The sequence below is a fragment of the Furipterus horrens genome, unplaced genomic scaffold (genome assembly GCF_987537825.1).
Source record: "Furipterus horrens unplaced genomic scaffold, mFurHor1.1.pri manual_scaffold_9, whole genome shotgun sequence".
NCBI classification, from domain to species: domain Eukaryota; kingdom Metazoa; phylum Chordata; class Mammalia; order Chiroptera; family Furipteridae; genus Furipterus; species Furipterus horrens.
In genome coordinates, this window is record NW_028327179.1 from 24,551,181 (window position 1) to 24,565,411 (window position 14,231).

General features: G+C 42.3%; 1 protein-coding gene and 1 pseudogene across 1 annotated transcript; both read left to right on the forward strand.

Moving 5' to 3' along the window:
- Positions 1-4,701: 4,701 nt before the first annotated feature.
- On the forward strand, positions 4,702-7,354 carry LOC150001442 (perilipin-2 pseudogene; annotated as a pseudogene).
- Positions 7,355-8,027: 673 nt separating this feature from the next.
- Positions 8,028-9,714, forward strand: LOC150001443 (nucleoporin NUP42-like). Its single transcript, XM_090286866.1, has 3 exons — positions 8,028-8,045; positions 8,370-8,457; positions 9,110-9,714. The coding sequence occupies exons 1-3, from the start codon at positions 8,028-8,030 to the stop codon at positions 9,676-9,678; spliced, it is 675 nt and encodes a 224-aa protein (XP_090142992.1). The 3' UTR covers positions 9,679-9,714.
- The last annotated feature ends 4,517 nt before the right edge of the window (positions 9,715-14,231 follow it).

Sequence of the window (14,231 nt, forward strand, 5' to 3'; positions counted from 1 at the left end):
TTGATGTGGATGGTAATGAACAAAAACCATTAAAGTTGTGTTGTGTATTTTATTATATCTTAGTTCTTTAATATATGTATGACACAGTTGTTCTCAATGAAATGAATTAGCGAATGGTTCCGTGTACTGCAAAAGCAAAATTATGAACTTCTTTAATATTGTATCTATCACATGAAATGTAGTTTATAGTTCTGTAACTTCTGCTTTAAAGGACACTTGAGAAAACATAACGAGAAACCTAAAATTATATATTTACTACAATTTAACATTTCAATCGTTGAAAATGAGAAAAAGATAAATTTTAATAAGCAGATGAAAACTATTTTCTTTTTCTTTGTCAGGGACGAAATGGGAAAAGATGTGGCCGTTTGGGAGTCCTCTGGTCAGTGGCCGTTCTCCGTTTATTCACCAGGGGGAAACGTATCTTGCATTTCAGGTAACTGAGAAATTGTACATTTTCAAACTACGTTTTACAACTCTCATTCTCTAAAAGCGAGACCCTGCCAGATAAAGAAATGAACCACGAACTTAGCTGTAGTTAGGAGAGGTTGGACATTCTTTAAAGTGCCTGAGCATTGCAGCAGAACTTCATGATTCAGAGATTGAGGTTGAAAGGTATAGTTCTTTTAAGATATGTGGTTCTCATGAGAAAATAGTAACATCAGGACCCACCACAGTTCTAATTCTGTAAGCCCAAGCAGAGGCTCTACTCTCTTGGCTCTCCATAGGTACCCCTTCAGAACCTCTTGGCTGCCTGCGGTGAATAGAAGAGTCATATCCTGCCTGCCACGAAGGCCTTAGCTGTCTGATTCTGCTTGCTCTTTCTTCCCTGTCTTTCCTTTTAAGGGTAGTTGTTTTTCATAAAGCATGTGAAGGCCTATCCTGGAGATAATGTTTGAAGGTCAGGAGCTTTAGCTGGGCTGCAGGGATAACACTTCTGTAGAATTACTCCTTCCCTTCCCATTTTCTTTTGTCTAGAGTTTCTAAAGCTCCTTCTGGGCTGAAACCTAAACTGCCACACTGCTAAGCCCACCTGGCTGGTCCTGAGTGAATAGCAGGCTCCTAGCGGATGACAGTCCTTGCACTCCCTCAGAACTCTGGCATCTGTACTCTGTCTCAGCTCTGCCTGCTCATTCTCTGCAAGCATTTGCATCACACCGCTCCTCAGTTGCTTCGGTACTCCTCACCGAATTTCTTTAGTGCCAGGCCCTATTCTAAGTGCTGGGGATATGTTGGTGAGCAAGATAGGCAAGATCCCTCCCTTATGACGCTTATGTTCTTGAGGGAAGGAGACAATAAGTAAAACAAGGAAATAAGAGAACTCCAGCTGGTGATTTTTCTGTAAAGAAAATAAAGACGTATTAGCCTTGTAAAATCAGTTCAGCATTGTACCTAATGCCTGTCGAATGCCCTAAAGCAGTTCCTCCCAAGTGTGGGATGTAGATCCCTATGTCGGGTTGCCGGATAAAATATGGGGTGCCCAGTGAAGCTTCAATTTTAGGTAAACAAAGAATAATGTTTTAGCATATGAATAACCCATGTAACATTGGTGACATATTTATACTACAAGTGTGTGTGTCTGAAATTCAAATTGAACTGGGCATCCTGTATTATTATTTGCTCAATTTGGCAACCCTGTTCCTGAGACCCTTGCAGGAGCTGTACGAGTTCAAAAATCTTTTCATAATAATCCTAATGCACGAGTTGCCATTTTCACTGTGTTGACATTTGCGCAGTTGAAGCAAAAAAATCGATGAGTAAAGCCCCTTATATCTTAGTGTAAATCAAGCTAGAAACAATAAACCGTAGTCACAAAGTCTAACAGTAGTCAATGAAAAAGATTAATGTCATTTTGGCTTAAGATTATGTCCGAAATGAAATGGTAGAAGTTTTTAATTTCATGAGATCTTGACCTCTGAGTGCAAACCTTTTTTACTATACTGTGTGACCAAATGGGAAGCACACACAAAGTTGTTTCTGCCACATGAACTCAAGTGCAATGGGTATTGGAAGGGAAAGTCCTGGTGTGCTCGTTTGACTTGGGAGCTGAACCAGCCACTTTTTTCCCCCACAGAACAATGGCTAATGAAAGAATAAGTGGCAACTACGGTTATTTTGACTTAAGTATTTGGTGACGTTTTCTTTACAAATAAATGAAGGGAGCCCGTTACTTCATAGAGAACAACTGACAATGATAAAATGCAAGCTTTCAAGTGAATATTAGATGATGGAGAAATTTTTTTCTCATGTGAGCTTGATAACTTCTCGATACATAAAGTCTCTTCTGATGAGATGGATAGTGACATTAACAAATATGAATATTTTGATATTGTAAAAGACCATTTGGCCGTGTTTGGGAGTTCTCGATAACTCAGTGAACCAGTATTTTCCAAATATTTAATCTGTAACGTTGCAAAATTATACATACCTAAAAAGTCCATTCGAAGTGCAAAATTATCCAGTGAATTGAATGTGATAGTACAAAAAGTTTGAGTCGACATTGGAGCTAAACTTTTAGAAACTACCACCTGTCAAGTTCTGGTGTGACGTCAAGGAAGAATATTCCAAACTATCTGAAAAGGCCGTTAACATCATTCTTTTCCAGCTACATATCTGTGCGAGAACAGGTTTTCGTCCTCTACTACACCCAGGCGGTATATTGCAACAGACTCAATGCATCTGATTATTTCCTGAGGTTAAATCCTAGCAATGCTATTAAGATCAGAAGGTGTGAACATTTCTGTGGCAATTGATGCTTAATGACAATTTTCTTCCTGTAAGAGTTGTACATTTTTAGTCCCCTCAATGGCAGTTTAGGAGACTGTCCACTTCACCACATTTTTTCTTTTATTTTATTAAAAGATTTCTTGTATTGATTTTTTGGGGGGTGGGCGGATAGAAGAGGGAAACATCAATGTGTGAGAGAAATATCAATTGGCTGCCTCTCACACATGCCCCAACTGGGGACCAGGCCTGTAGTCCAGGCATGTTCCCCGATTGGGAATCGAACTGGCGACCTTTCACTGTGTGGGACAATGCCCGACAAGCTGAGCCACGCTGGTCAGAGCCACTTAACCAAATTCTTTTTTTTTTTTTTTTTAATTATTTCTTTGTTTGTTTGTTTATTTACTTTTGGAGAAAGAGAGGGAGAGAAACATCACTGTGTGGTTGCCTCTCACTCGCGCCCCCAACTGGGGACCTGACGTGCAACCTAGTCATGTGCCCTGAGTGGGAATCCAACCAGCAACACTTGCTTCGCAGGCCAATGCTCAGTCCCACCGAGCTTCGCCAAATTCTTAAAGCCAATAAATAATATTCACTTTTAATTTTTGCCAGTCTGATAAGTAAAGGCTTTTATCTTAATTTTCAGTTGTATTTTTAAATTGAACTTTTTTACTTCCCTTATTTATTGGCTATTTGAAATTTTTGTGAGTTGGCTGTTTGTTGTTTTTGCTCATATTAACTTATTCTTCTCAGTGATTTGTAAGAACTCTTAATATGTTAACATTAGTTCTTCTCCTGTCATGTCGCCATTCTGGTTTTCCCAGCTTATCATCTGCGTTTTAACTTTGCTTATTATAGTTTGACATAGAGAGTATTTTTCTACATAGAAATTTGAATGTATACGTAGTCAACTTTCTTTTTCTGTTAGTTCTTCCTCTCCATTTATATTTAGAAAAAGAATTTCCCCTTCAAAGATAATAACCAACTACATTTTATTCTAATTTTTTCCTTATGATTATGAAAATTTTCTAATATCAACATTAGTGCACTTTCTTGTCTCGCCCCTTTAGCTTTACTATTCTATCAAAAATATTGGCATTTATTTTAAAGATTCCAATTGATTTCTCCCTTCAGGTTTCACTGACATTTCACCAGAGGAGCTGAGACTTGAATACCATAACTGCTTAGCCAGCAACAACTTACAACGTTATGTAAGTTTGTTTCCTATTCATCTACCTCAATAACAGATTAGCTGTGAATTACTATCTTCTCCATATTTAGAGGCTTGCTTGTTTTGGTAAAGTGGGTGAGGGCTACAGTTATTTTCAAGACAAGGCTATTTTTATTTTCTAAATTACTTTATTGGAAATTGATTGGTTATCCAAAATGGTGATAATGTACTTTGACCGTAGTAACTAGGAATGTCACTATTTCATTACGAACTCTCCCAACAATCGGTCCCGGAAATCAAACCCTTTCATCAGTTGGCAAACACTTAGAGAGCATCTCTTAGGTGCAGACACTGTGATGAATGTTAGAAAAACAAAGTTAAACAAAGCAGTCGATTATATAGATTAACATTCTCACATGTCAAATATCAAAAATTAAAAAGCTCAGCTTGAGGAAGTTTGTGCTAAAGGAAATGACAAACTCTTTTGTTGTTGTCTACAGTCATGATCATGCGTTTTAACTGGCACACTCGCTCTTCTCCCACCCAAATACAACTAACTGTGTGCCGCCAGGTACTTGTGCTTCTGAACCGGGTGATTCAAGGAGCTGGAGAACAGGCAGAGGGGACTAGAGCTGGAATATCTTTGGCAAACAGGGGCGGGTCAATGCGAACTTTACAAGCGATGGGCCGTAAAAATGTTTCATATACTTTCTGTAATTTTGGCAAAGATGTGAAGTTGTTTGAGAGATGAAAATAAACACTCGATATTGACTCGTTATTTTTCTGTCTTCTCTCTCCAGCTAAATTCCACCCAACGGTTAAGAAATCAGTGGAGGAACAGGGTAAATGAACTGAAAAGTCTAAACACATCACCTAAAACAGCTTTGGTGAGTACCTGAAAGTTTGCTGAAGGGAAGTGTCTTTCTTATCTATTGCTTTTTTTGCAAGAATTTTACTTTCAATTTGGAAAGCAAACTTAAAATTTTCTGTCAAGCCCTGGCTGGTATGGATGTTTCTCTCCCTCTCTTTCTCCCTCCGTTCCTCTCTCTCTAAAAGTAAATAAATAAAATCTTTAAGAAAACATGTAGGTCGGCCTATAGATACTGAAATGTGTTATTAAAAATTATTTTTCTCATTTTAGTATGTATTCATTGAAATTTAGAAAACAAAAAATTTTAAAGGTTTTGTTTACTTTTTAGCGAGAGGGGAAGGGAGAGGAACATCAATGTGCAAGAGAGAGATTGGTCAGTTGCCTCTTACAATGCCCCTACCCGGGGATGTGGCCCACAATCCAGGCACGTGCCCTGACCGGGAATCGAACCGGCGACCATTTGGTTTTCAGGCCGGCACTCAATCCACCGAGCCACACTAGCCAGGGCTAGGAAAAATTTAAAAGCATAACTAAAATTAAAACCGTAATTCATCAGCCATTAACTCTTAATCTTTGAGGCTGGTGTACTTTTTTCTGTCTGTATTCCTATTGTGGGCATTTTTCTATGTTAAACATGTCACGTTTTTAAGTACATACTTTAAATTTTTAATTTGGCTCTGAAGTACATATATAGAAAGGTACTTGAGAATTTTTCAGCAGGTACTTTATTATGTGCCCTTTCTTATAGCTCTCTGATGATACAGAGAATGGACTAAATCCAGCACCCTCTACATCTGGATCTGGGAGTAGGCAAACAGCAGCATTTGGATGCCCAGGTAAGTGATAAAGTGTTGCTAGAGCTCGGCGTGTAGGGCTACCGGATCTTCGCCTCTGAGCTGCTGTCAATCGATTTCTTCTCTCTCCAGGAAGAAAAATGGTATCAGCTGCAGTTGATCCACAGCCGAGTGTGGTGACTAGGGTGGCCAACCTACCGTTGGTCAGCTCCACATATGACCTCGTGTCCTCGGCCTATGTCACTACAAAGGATCAGTATCCTTATTTGAAGTCTGTGTGTGAGATCGCGGAGAAGGGTGTGAAGACCATCACGTCGCTGGCTGTAATGAGCGCTCTGCCCATCATCCAGAAGCTAGAGCCACAAATTGCTGTTGCCAATACCTATGCCTGTAGGGGGCTGGACAGGATTGGGGAGAGACTGCCTATTCTGAACCAGCCAACAAATCAGGTTGTTGCCAATGCCAAAGGTGCTGTGACGATGACTGTGACCGGGGCCAAAGGTTCTGTGGCCAGCACAATCACTGGGGTGATGGACAAGACTAAAGGAGCAGTGACTGGGGCAAAGGATGCTGTGACAACAACTGTGAGCCGGGCCAAGGATTCTGTGGCCAGCATGATCACTGGGGTGATGGACAAGACTAAAGGAGCAATGACTGGCAGTGTAGAGAAGACCAAGTCTGTGGTCAATGGCAGTATTAACACAGTCATGGGGAGTCGGATGATGCAGCTGGTGAGCAGTGGAGTAGAAAATGCACTCACCACATCAGAGCTGCTGGTAGACCAATACCTCCCTCTCACTGAGGAAGAACTAGAAAAAGAAGCAGAAAAAGTCGAAGGATTTGACACTCTCCAGAAGCCAAGTTATTATATTAGGCTGGGGTCTCTGTCTACCAAGCTCCGCTCATGTGCCTACCAGCAGGCTCTCAGCAGAGTGAAAGAAGCTAAGCAGAAAAGCCAAGAGACCATTTCTCAGCTTCATTCCACTGTTAACCTGATTGAATTTGCCAGGGAGAATGTGCATAGTGCCAACCAGAGAATTCAGGGTGCTCAGGACAAGCTCTACCTGTCCTGGGTGGAGTGGAAGAGAAGCATTGGCTACGATGATACTGATGAATCACACTGTGCCGAGCACATTGAGTCACGTACTCTTGCTATTGCCCGAAACCTGACTCAGCAGCTGCAGACCACGTCCTCCACTCTCCTGTCCAACATCCAGGGGTTACCACAGAATATCCAAGATCAGGCCAGTCACTTGGGGGTGATGGCTGGAGACATCTACTCCGTGTTCTGCAATGCTGCGTCCTTTAAAGAAGTGTCTGACGGCTTCCTTACTTCTAGCAAGGGGCAGCTGCAGAAAATGAAAGAGTCTTTAGATGATGTGATGGATTATCTTGTTAACAACACACCCCTCACCTGGCTGGTAGGTCCCTTTTATCCTCAGATAACCGAGTCTAAGAAAACTGAGGATCGAGGTGCAGAGAAGGACACAACCAGTCAGGAGGCCCAGCAGCTTGAGCACAAACCACATTAATCCTGTCCCTTTCACCAGTGCATGGTGCAGCCAGATGACACCTTCTATTATGTTGAAATTAACCTGCTAGACAACTTGGAATTGGGGAAATAGCTGGCTAGAAAAAAGGTCTCTTCATTGTAGTTGTTTCCAACTGGACTAAGATCTTTAAAGTTTCTGACATTAACAGATGAGTTCTTTGTCTTATGTGGCTGGTAAGAAAAGAATGATAGACTGGTCAGAGCCTAGTCAGAGGTCACAAAATGTTACGTTGCATTTGTGGTCTCATTCTGTTGCCACTGTTGCTGTCTATTTGCATTGAATAAAAGCACCTTCATGTGGGCTGTTGTCTGAACTGGGTCTGCCCCGGTTTGGTCTCAGCAGGCCTGATCACTGGTTTGTCACACATGCATGCTTATACAAATTTAGTTTTTTGTATTTTGTTTTTTTCATAAAGGATTGTCTTTGGTGTATTCAATAAAATTCATTACAGAAAAAAAAAAAATCAGTAGAGGAATAGGGTAAATGAACTGAAAAGTCTAAACACATCACCTAAAACAGCTTTGGTGAGTACCTGAAAGTTTGCTGAATGGAAGTGTCTTTCTTATCTATTGCTTTTTTTGCAAGAATTTTACTTTCAATTTGGAAAGCAAACTTAAAATTTTCTGTCAAGCCCTGGCTGGTATGGATGTTTCTCTCCCTCTCTTTCTCCCTCCGTTCCTCTCTCTCTAAAAGTAAATAAATAAAATCTTTAAGAAAACATGTAGGTCGGCCTATAGATACTGAAATGTGTTATTAAAAATTATTTTTCTCATTTTAGTATGTATTCATTGAAATTTAGAAAACAAAAAATTTTAAAGGTTTTGTTTACTTTTTAGCGAGAGGGGAAGGGAGAGGAACATCAATGTGCAAGAGAGAGATTGGTCAGTTGCCTCTTACAATGCCCCTACCCGGGGATGTGGCCCACAATCCAGGCACGTGCCCTGACCAGGAATCGAACCGGCGACCATTTGGTTTTCAGGCCGGCACTCAATCCACTGAGCCACACTAGCCGGGGCTAGGAAAAATTTAAAAGCATAACTAAAATTAAAACCGTAATTCATCAGCCATTAACTCTTAATCTCTGAGGCTGGTGTACTTTTTTCTGTCTGTATTCCTATTGTGGGCATTTTTCTATGTTAAACATGTCACGTTTTTAAGTACATACTTTAAATTTTTAATTTGGCTCTGAAGTACATATATAGAAAGGTACTTGAGAATTTTTCAGCAGGTACTTTATTATGTGCCCTTTCTTATAGCTCTCTGCTGATACTGAGAATGGACTAAATCCAGCACCCTCTACATCTGGATCTGGGAGTAGGCAAACAGCAGCATTTGGATGCCCAGGTAAGTGATAAAGTAATGCAGGACTTCACTGATTTGGAAAAACAGGGTTTTATAGGTTTCAAGTTGCAAAACCTGAAGGGATGTTAAGCACCATTTTAAGTCAGCCTTGCAGATTCGACCGCCTTCCATAATGGAGCTTGAGAGAATTTGATTCATCAAGCCTTAGTGAAAGGGGGGCCAGAACGGGCTGGGCTGTTCTCTGAAAGGCCCTGTGGCTCAAGCTTTAGAAGTATATTTTAGGAGTGGCTTTTCAAGACTTTTATAGCTGTGGTAGTAGCAGCACCTTTCGGGACTTTTCTTGTCACTGTATAACAGCATAGTGTCCTCCTCAAGTGACAGCTCCAATGAGATGGGCGGCGGGTCGTGGGCAAGCCGGAAGTGTCAGAGCGCTCCGCTCGCTAAGCCCTCAGGCTTTTCAAAGCGGCCTCATGGAGTGAAGGGGAATCAGGTGCAGATGAGGTCGGTGCAGCAGGACGACAGTGGGTTTGTTCTGGCTTCTCGTCGTTCCTTTTCTCCCTTGTGATCTCTTTCCAACATCCAAACGTGGCAGGAAAAGGGGAAATGAGGGGGACAAAGTGGGGATTAGCATGGCCACATTTCTGACTGTAATAGGTTTTTTTTTCTTTTTCTGGTTTATTTGTATGTTTTCCAGTGAAGAACAGCATGGGTGATAATGCTCAAAATTTTAGTTTTAAAACAAGCTCTGGATTTGCCAGTGCCCCTTCTGGAAGCCCTTCTGTGTTCGGGAACACGCCCGCATTTGGAGCTGTTCCCTTTCCTGGTCCTGCCGTCACTACTTCTACTCCTGTACCTGGATTTGGGAAACCTGAAATCACATCTGCTGCTTCGTTATCGTTCAAAACCCCAGCAGCTGCAGGTTCTGGCGCGCCCGGGGCTCCAGGCTTCCCAGCTCCCACGGCAGCAGGCCCTGTTGGAGCCGCGGGGGCCCCGGCCTTCACAAATGGCAGGTCGGCGGCTGGCGTTGGAGATCCAGGCTCCCAACCTGACACTACTTGTTCCAAGTCATTCAGTGACAGTTTCGGAAATAGCAGCCCATCTACCTCTGTCCCTGTCTCAAATGGTAGCACGACAACAGTTAATGAATTATTCACGCCCAAGCATCAACTAACAGCAGAAAAACGAGAGCAGTTTCAGTCCAAGAAATTTACTCTGGGGAAAATTCCAGTGAAGCCCCCACCTGTGGAATTTCTGAATATCTGAAAGACAATTTTAAATAAAGAATGACTTATGAAATTATTTTGAGTGGTTCATATAAAAGAGCAGATACATACACGTGTGTATCATATATACATATTTATTTATAAGGAATAGAGCTTTCAATAATAAACTGAGGAGTTTGAAATCCATCATTTTTTCTTGAGCTTGACTATTTTTTTTTTCCTGTGGCCTAAAGTTTAATAATTATTTTTAACACACCTACTCCCTGGCGCAGGGGGAGGGACAAGAAGCAGGGGTGCCAAAAACATTTACTTTATCCTTACACAAATGCACCCCACCACACAGCGGCACGGAGGCTTCCCAGCCCGTGGCCCGCGGGCGGGCGCCTCGTTTGGGTGCCTCCACCCGCAGTCCTGGCGGGCGCTCCAGGCACCCACGGCCCAGCCTGCCTCCGTCTGCGGCCGCGTTTCTTATTCTTTCTCTTGGACAGATACCAAAACAGTCGTAGCAGCTACAGGACACTGGAGAGAGATGCAGAGGGCACGGGGTGTCGGAGGGCCCCCCGCAGGGAGCTTATCCAGGCTGGGGGCGGCGGAGTGGGGGGCGCTTGCCCTGGCTGGACACAAAGCTTTTCTCGCCGCAGGGCTCCTCCCACCCACATGCGGCGTGCTGGCGCCTGAGCCCAGGGTCTGGCCCCGAGTGCCCACTCCGTGCACTGGGCTTCTCTGCGTTCCGTCTCGGGGCACAGGTAAGGGGCGGGTCATTCCCAGGGAGGCTACAGGCCCGGGCATCAAAGAGCCAAAATGCCCAAAGTGAGGGTGTCCAGGGAGAGAAGAAGACCCCACAGTGGGGCGTGGGGGCTCCGTCCACCGAGCTGGGCTGAGAGCTTTGGCCCCCTCTGTACACCTCTGTGCTCTGTCGGAAACCCCTCTTTATAGAGGAGGAAACGGGCCCAGAGGAGGAGTCGCCAGCCGGGTGAGGCCAGACTTGAACCCAGGTCTCAGAGGGTCCTGGGCTGCGCCCAACCTGATGCTTCACGCAGCAGAGTGAGGCCCCGAGGGATGCCAGTGCTGGGCAGACCCAGGACACCGCTCCCAGGCTGGGCAGCAGGGACCTAGAATAGCTGGGGGACAGTGGGAGCCCCCCCTACAGAGCCTCATCCTTGTAGCAGCTACAGACACCCAGTTTTCAAGGCCAGCTCAAGTGTCACCTCCTCCTTGAAGCTCTCTGCAGTCACCCTACCCCCAGGAATCCAAACAAGGGCATCTGAGGACAAGCACCAGCCCCAAACACGGGGACAGCGAACGCCACAGCTGCTCCAGTTCCTACTGGTCCAGCTGGGAACTCGTGGGGGGGGGGGGCGGAAGCAGCGGAGAGAAGCCTTCCAGCAGGCGACCGGACCCGGGTCACCCTCTGAGACAGAGGCAGGGCTACCGCCTGCCGCCCTTGGCTCTCCACTCCTTGGCCAACGGCCATCCATCCTCCATCCTCCCTCACCGACCACAGCGTCCCAGGGGCAAAAGGGAAAATGCACAGTGGGAGGGGCTGGGGCAGGAGGGAGGTTCCCCTCCGTGTGCTGGCAGCCACCCTGTCTTGCTCAGGGCACCGCTGGGCAGCCAGGACAGGGGCGGCTGCTGCCCCCGTGCCAGGGCACTTGGAGCCCGTGAGACTGGAGGAGAAAGCCTTGCTCTTCCTATTTCCTGCGGGAGGAGCAGCGCTGGATACAAATGGAGACACAGTTACAGACCAGACTGGGATGGTGTCTGGGAGGGACCCAGGGGACCAGCACACCTTCCAGGCCTCCTAAGGCCCACTGCTGGCTCTGCGTAGCTCACAGGCTGAGAGGTTTTCACATATTTAAATGTGAAATGAGAACGAGGGTCCGACTATGAAACTCCAACGGATCAGTCGTACAGAGATCCATTCAGAGTTCTAGATAGAACAATGGATATGATGACGCAAAGCGAGAAATGCTGATTGAAACGGTTTTAGATTCCACACTGTATCTAGCTTCTAAGAAACTACCTCTTATTGAATTTTGTAAAAAACAAACTTATTCACAGATATAATCCCCATATATACTATCAAAACATTCCAGGTGTATAGTTCAGTGGCTTTCAGTACATCCACAGACATGTGAAACCACATCCACAGTCAGTTTTATCACATTTTAATCACCACAAATAGAAATCTTGTACTCTTCAGCTATCATTTTTCTCTTCTCCCATACAGTCCAGCAACCACTTCTTAGTGTCTATAAATTTGCCTACTGTGACATTTCACACAAATGGAACCATGCAATATGTGACCTTTTGTATCTGGCGTTTTAAACTTATTACACTGTTTCTAAAATTCATTTATGTTGTATCATGTGTCAGTACTTCATTTCCTTTTATGGTCAAATAATATCCCATTGTGTGGACATACCACATTTTGTTTATCCATTCCCACATTTAATGGGTATCTGGGTTGTTCCTCACTTTCAGTAATGAATAATGCTGCTACAAACATTCATGTATAAGTTTTGTGTGGACAAGTCTTTTCATTTCTCTTGTGTATATCCCTAGAAGTGGAATTGCTAGATCATGTGTTAGCTCTTAGTATAATTATTTTAGGAACTGCCAGACTGCTTTCCAAAAGTGGCTGCCTCATTTCAGATTCCCACAGTTTCTGAGGGTTCCAATATCTTTACAGGCTCACTGACACTTGGTAAGAGTCTTTTGGGATTATAGCTATCCAAATGGATATGAACTAGTATCTTGTAATTTTGAATTAATTTCCCTGATGACTAATGACGTCAATATTTTTTTCAGGTGTTTTCTGGCCATTTCTATATCTTATTTGGAGACATGTCCTTTGGGGTATTTTGTTCATTTTTAATTTTTGTTAGTTTTTATGATTTAGTTGTAAGAGTTATATAGTGTAGACACAAGTCCCTTATCAGATAGATGATCTGCAAAATTTTTCTCCCATTTTGGGGGTTGTCTTTTCACTTTATTGCTAGTGTCCTTTGAAGCAAAAAAAAAAAGAGGTTTTAATTTTGGTGAAATTTGATTTTTTGTTTTTCTTGTGTTGCTAAGCCTTTGCTATCATATATAAAAATCTATACAAACCCAAAGATACGCAGCATTATCCCTATTTTTTTCTCTAAGAATATTATGCTGTTTATTTTACATTAGGTCTTTGATTCATTTTGAGTTAATTTTTATATGATATGAGGTAGGGTCCAATTTCATTCCTTTGCATGTGGCTGTTCACTTGTCTCGGCACTATTTGTTGAAAAGGCCCTTCTTTCTTTTATCGACTGATCTTGGCATTCTTGTTAAATATCAGTTGATCATAAACACATGGGTTTATTTCTGAACTCTCAATTCTATTCCATTGATCTATATATCTACCTTATAGTAGTACCACAGTCTTTACGTCTGTTGCTTTGCAGTAAGTTTTGAACTCAGAGAGTGTGAGTCTTCCAACTCCGTTTTGCTTTTTCAAGATTGTTTTGGCTATTTTGGATCCTTTATAATTTCATATGAATATTAGAATCAGTTTGTTGATTTTTTTTACAAAGAAACCATCTGTGATTCTTACAGGAATTGAGTTGAATTTGGAGAGTATTGTCATCTTAAAATTCTAAGTTTTCCAAATCTGTCCTCTTTCCAAACATTATTTTTATTGAATTTTAAAATAGAATTTTCCTTTTCCTCCAAATGTTATAGGAAAAGAACTAAATTGGAAGTATTAACAACATTGAATCAGTGATCTGGACAATTCAAAAATAACGTAAAGGGAAAGAGCAACAAGGCAAGCGAATGAATAGAGTTTTAGAAAGGAAAACAGGCTTCTATGCCTCTGTTCTCACCCATAAGAGATTTCTCCCTCTATACATTTTAAAAATCTGCATGTTAATGAGGAACAGAAGTTACTCCAACATTTCATTTATCAAAATTAGAAATATAAGAATGGAGTTCCCCAGAGTTTAGGTCCTAACTCTTCATTGATTGGGATAAAATATGAATTACAAGATCCCTTTTCAAAAGAGTATAGTAGAGGAAATTTTGCTAAAAAAAAAACTTTCAGGAAAAAGATTCCAGAGGAATAAAGAAGAGATAAGAAAGCAACTTGAAAGAGATGAAAAGAAACAAAAGGGTACTATGTTTTATCCTTTCATAGTTTGTAGATTTTAGACCATAAGCTAGAGAGAGAAATAATTCTTAAAAGCTAGCTTGACATTAAAGTAAGGCAAAATAAAGAATAGAGACTAACCTACATAAAATTATTTCAGGTATAGTAGGAGCTCTCCTGAAAACAGTTCACTTATAATGTCTGCAATGTTTTTTAATAGGAAAAACAAGCACTATTCATTTCATAATTACTTAGAGGCAAATATAATGCTCATACCCCTTGGGAAGCATGAATATTGAATAAAATTCATACAAGTTTTAATGAAGTAATATCTTTTGATAATTGCAGAGAGATGAAAGATAAGCTCTGCAGTGGAAGGGGGTTCCTGGGCTGAAAGATGAACAGAGGGATCACAGCAGAGTATGAGGTCAGAGGAGTAAACTGGTGAAACACAAACCTCTAGGGCATATCCT

Excerpts from the sequence above, each read along its gene's own strand:
- LOC150001443 (XM_090286866.1), top strand. Across the intron at positions 8,458-9,109 it reads AGCAGCATTTGGATGCCCAG|TGAAGAACAGCATGGGTGAT; the intron begins GTAAGTGATAAA and ends TATGTTTTCCAG.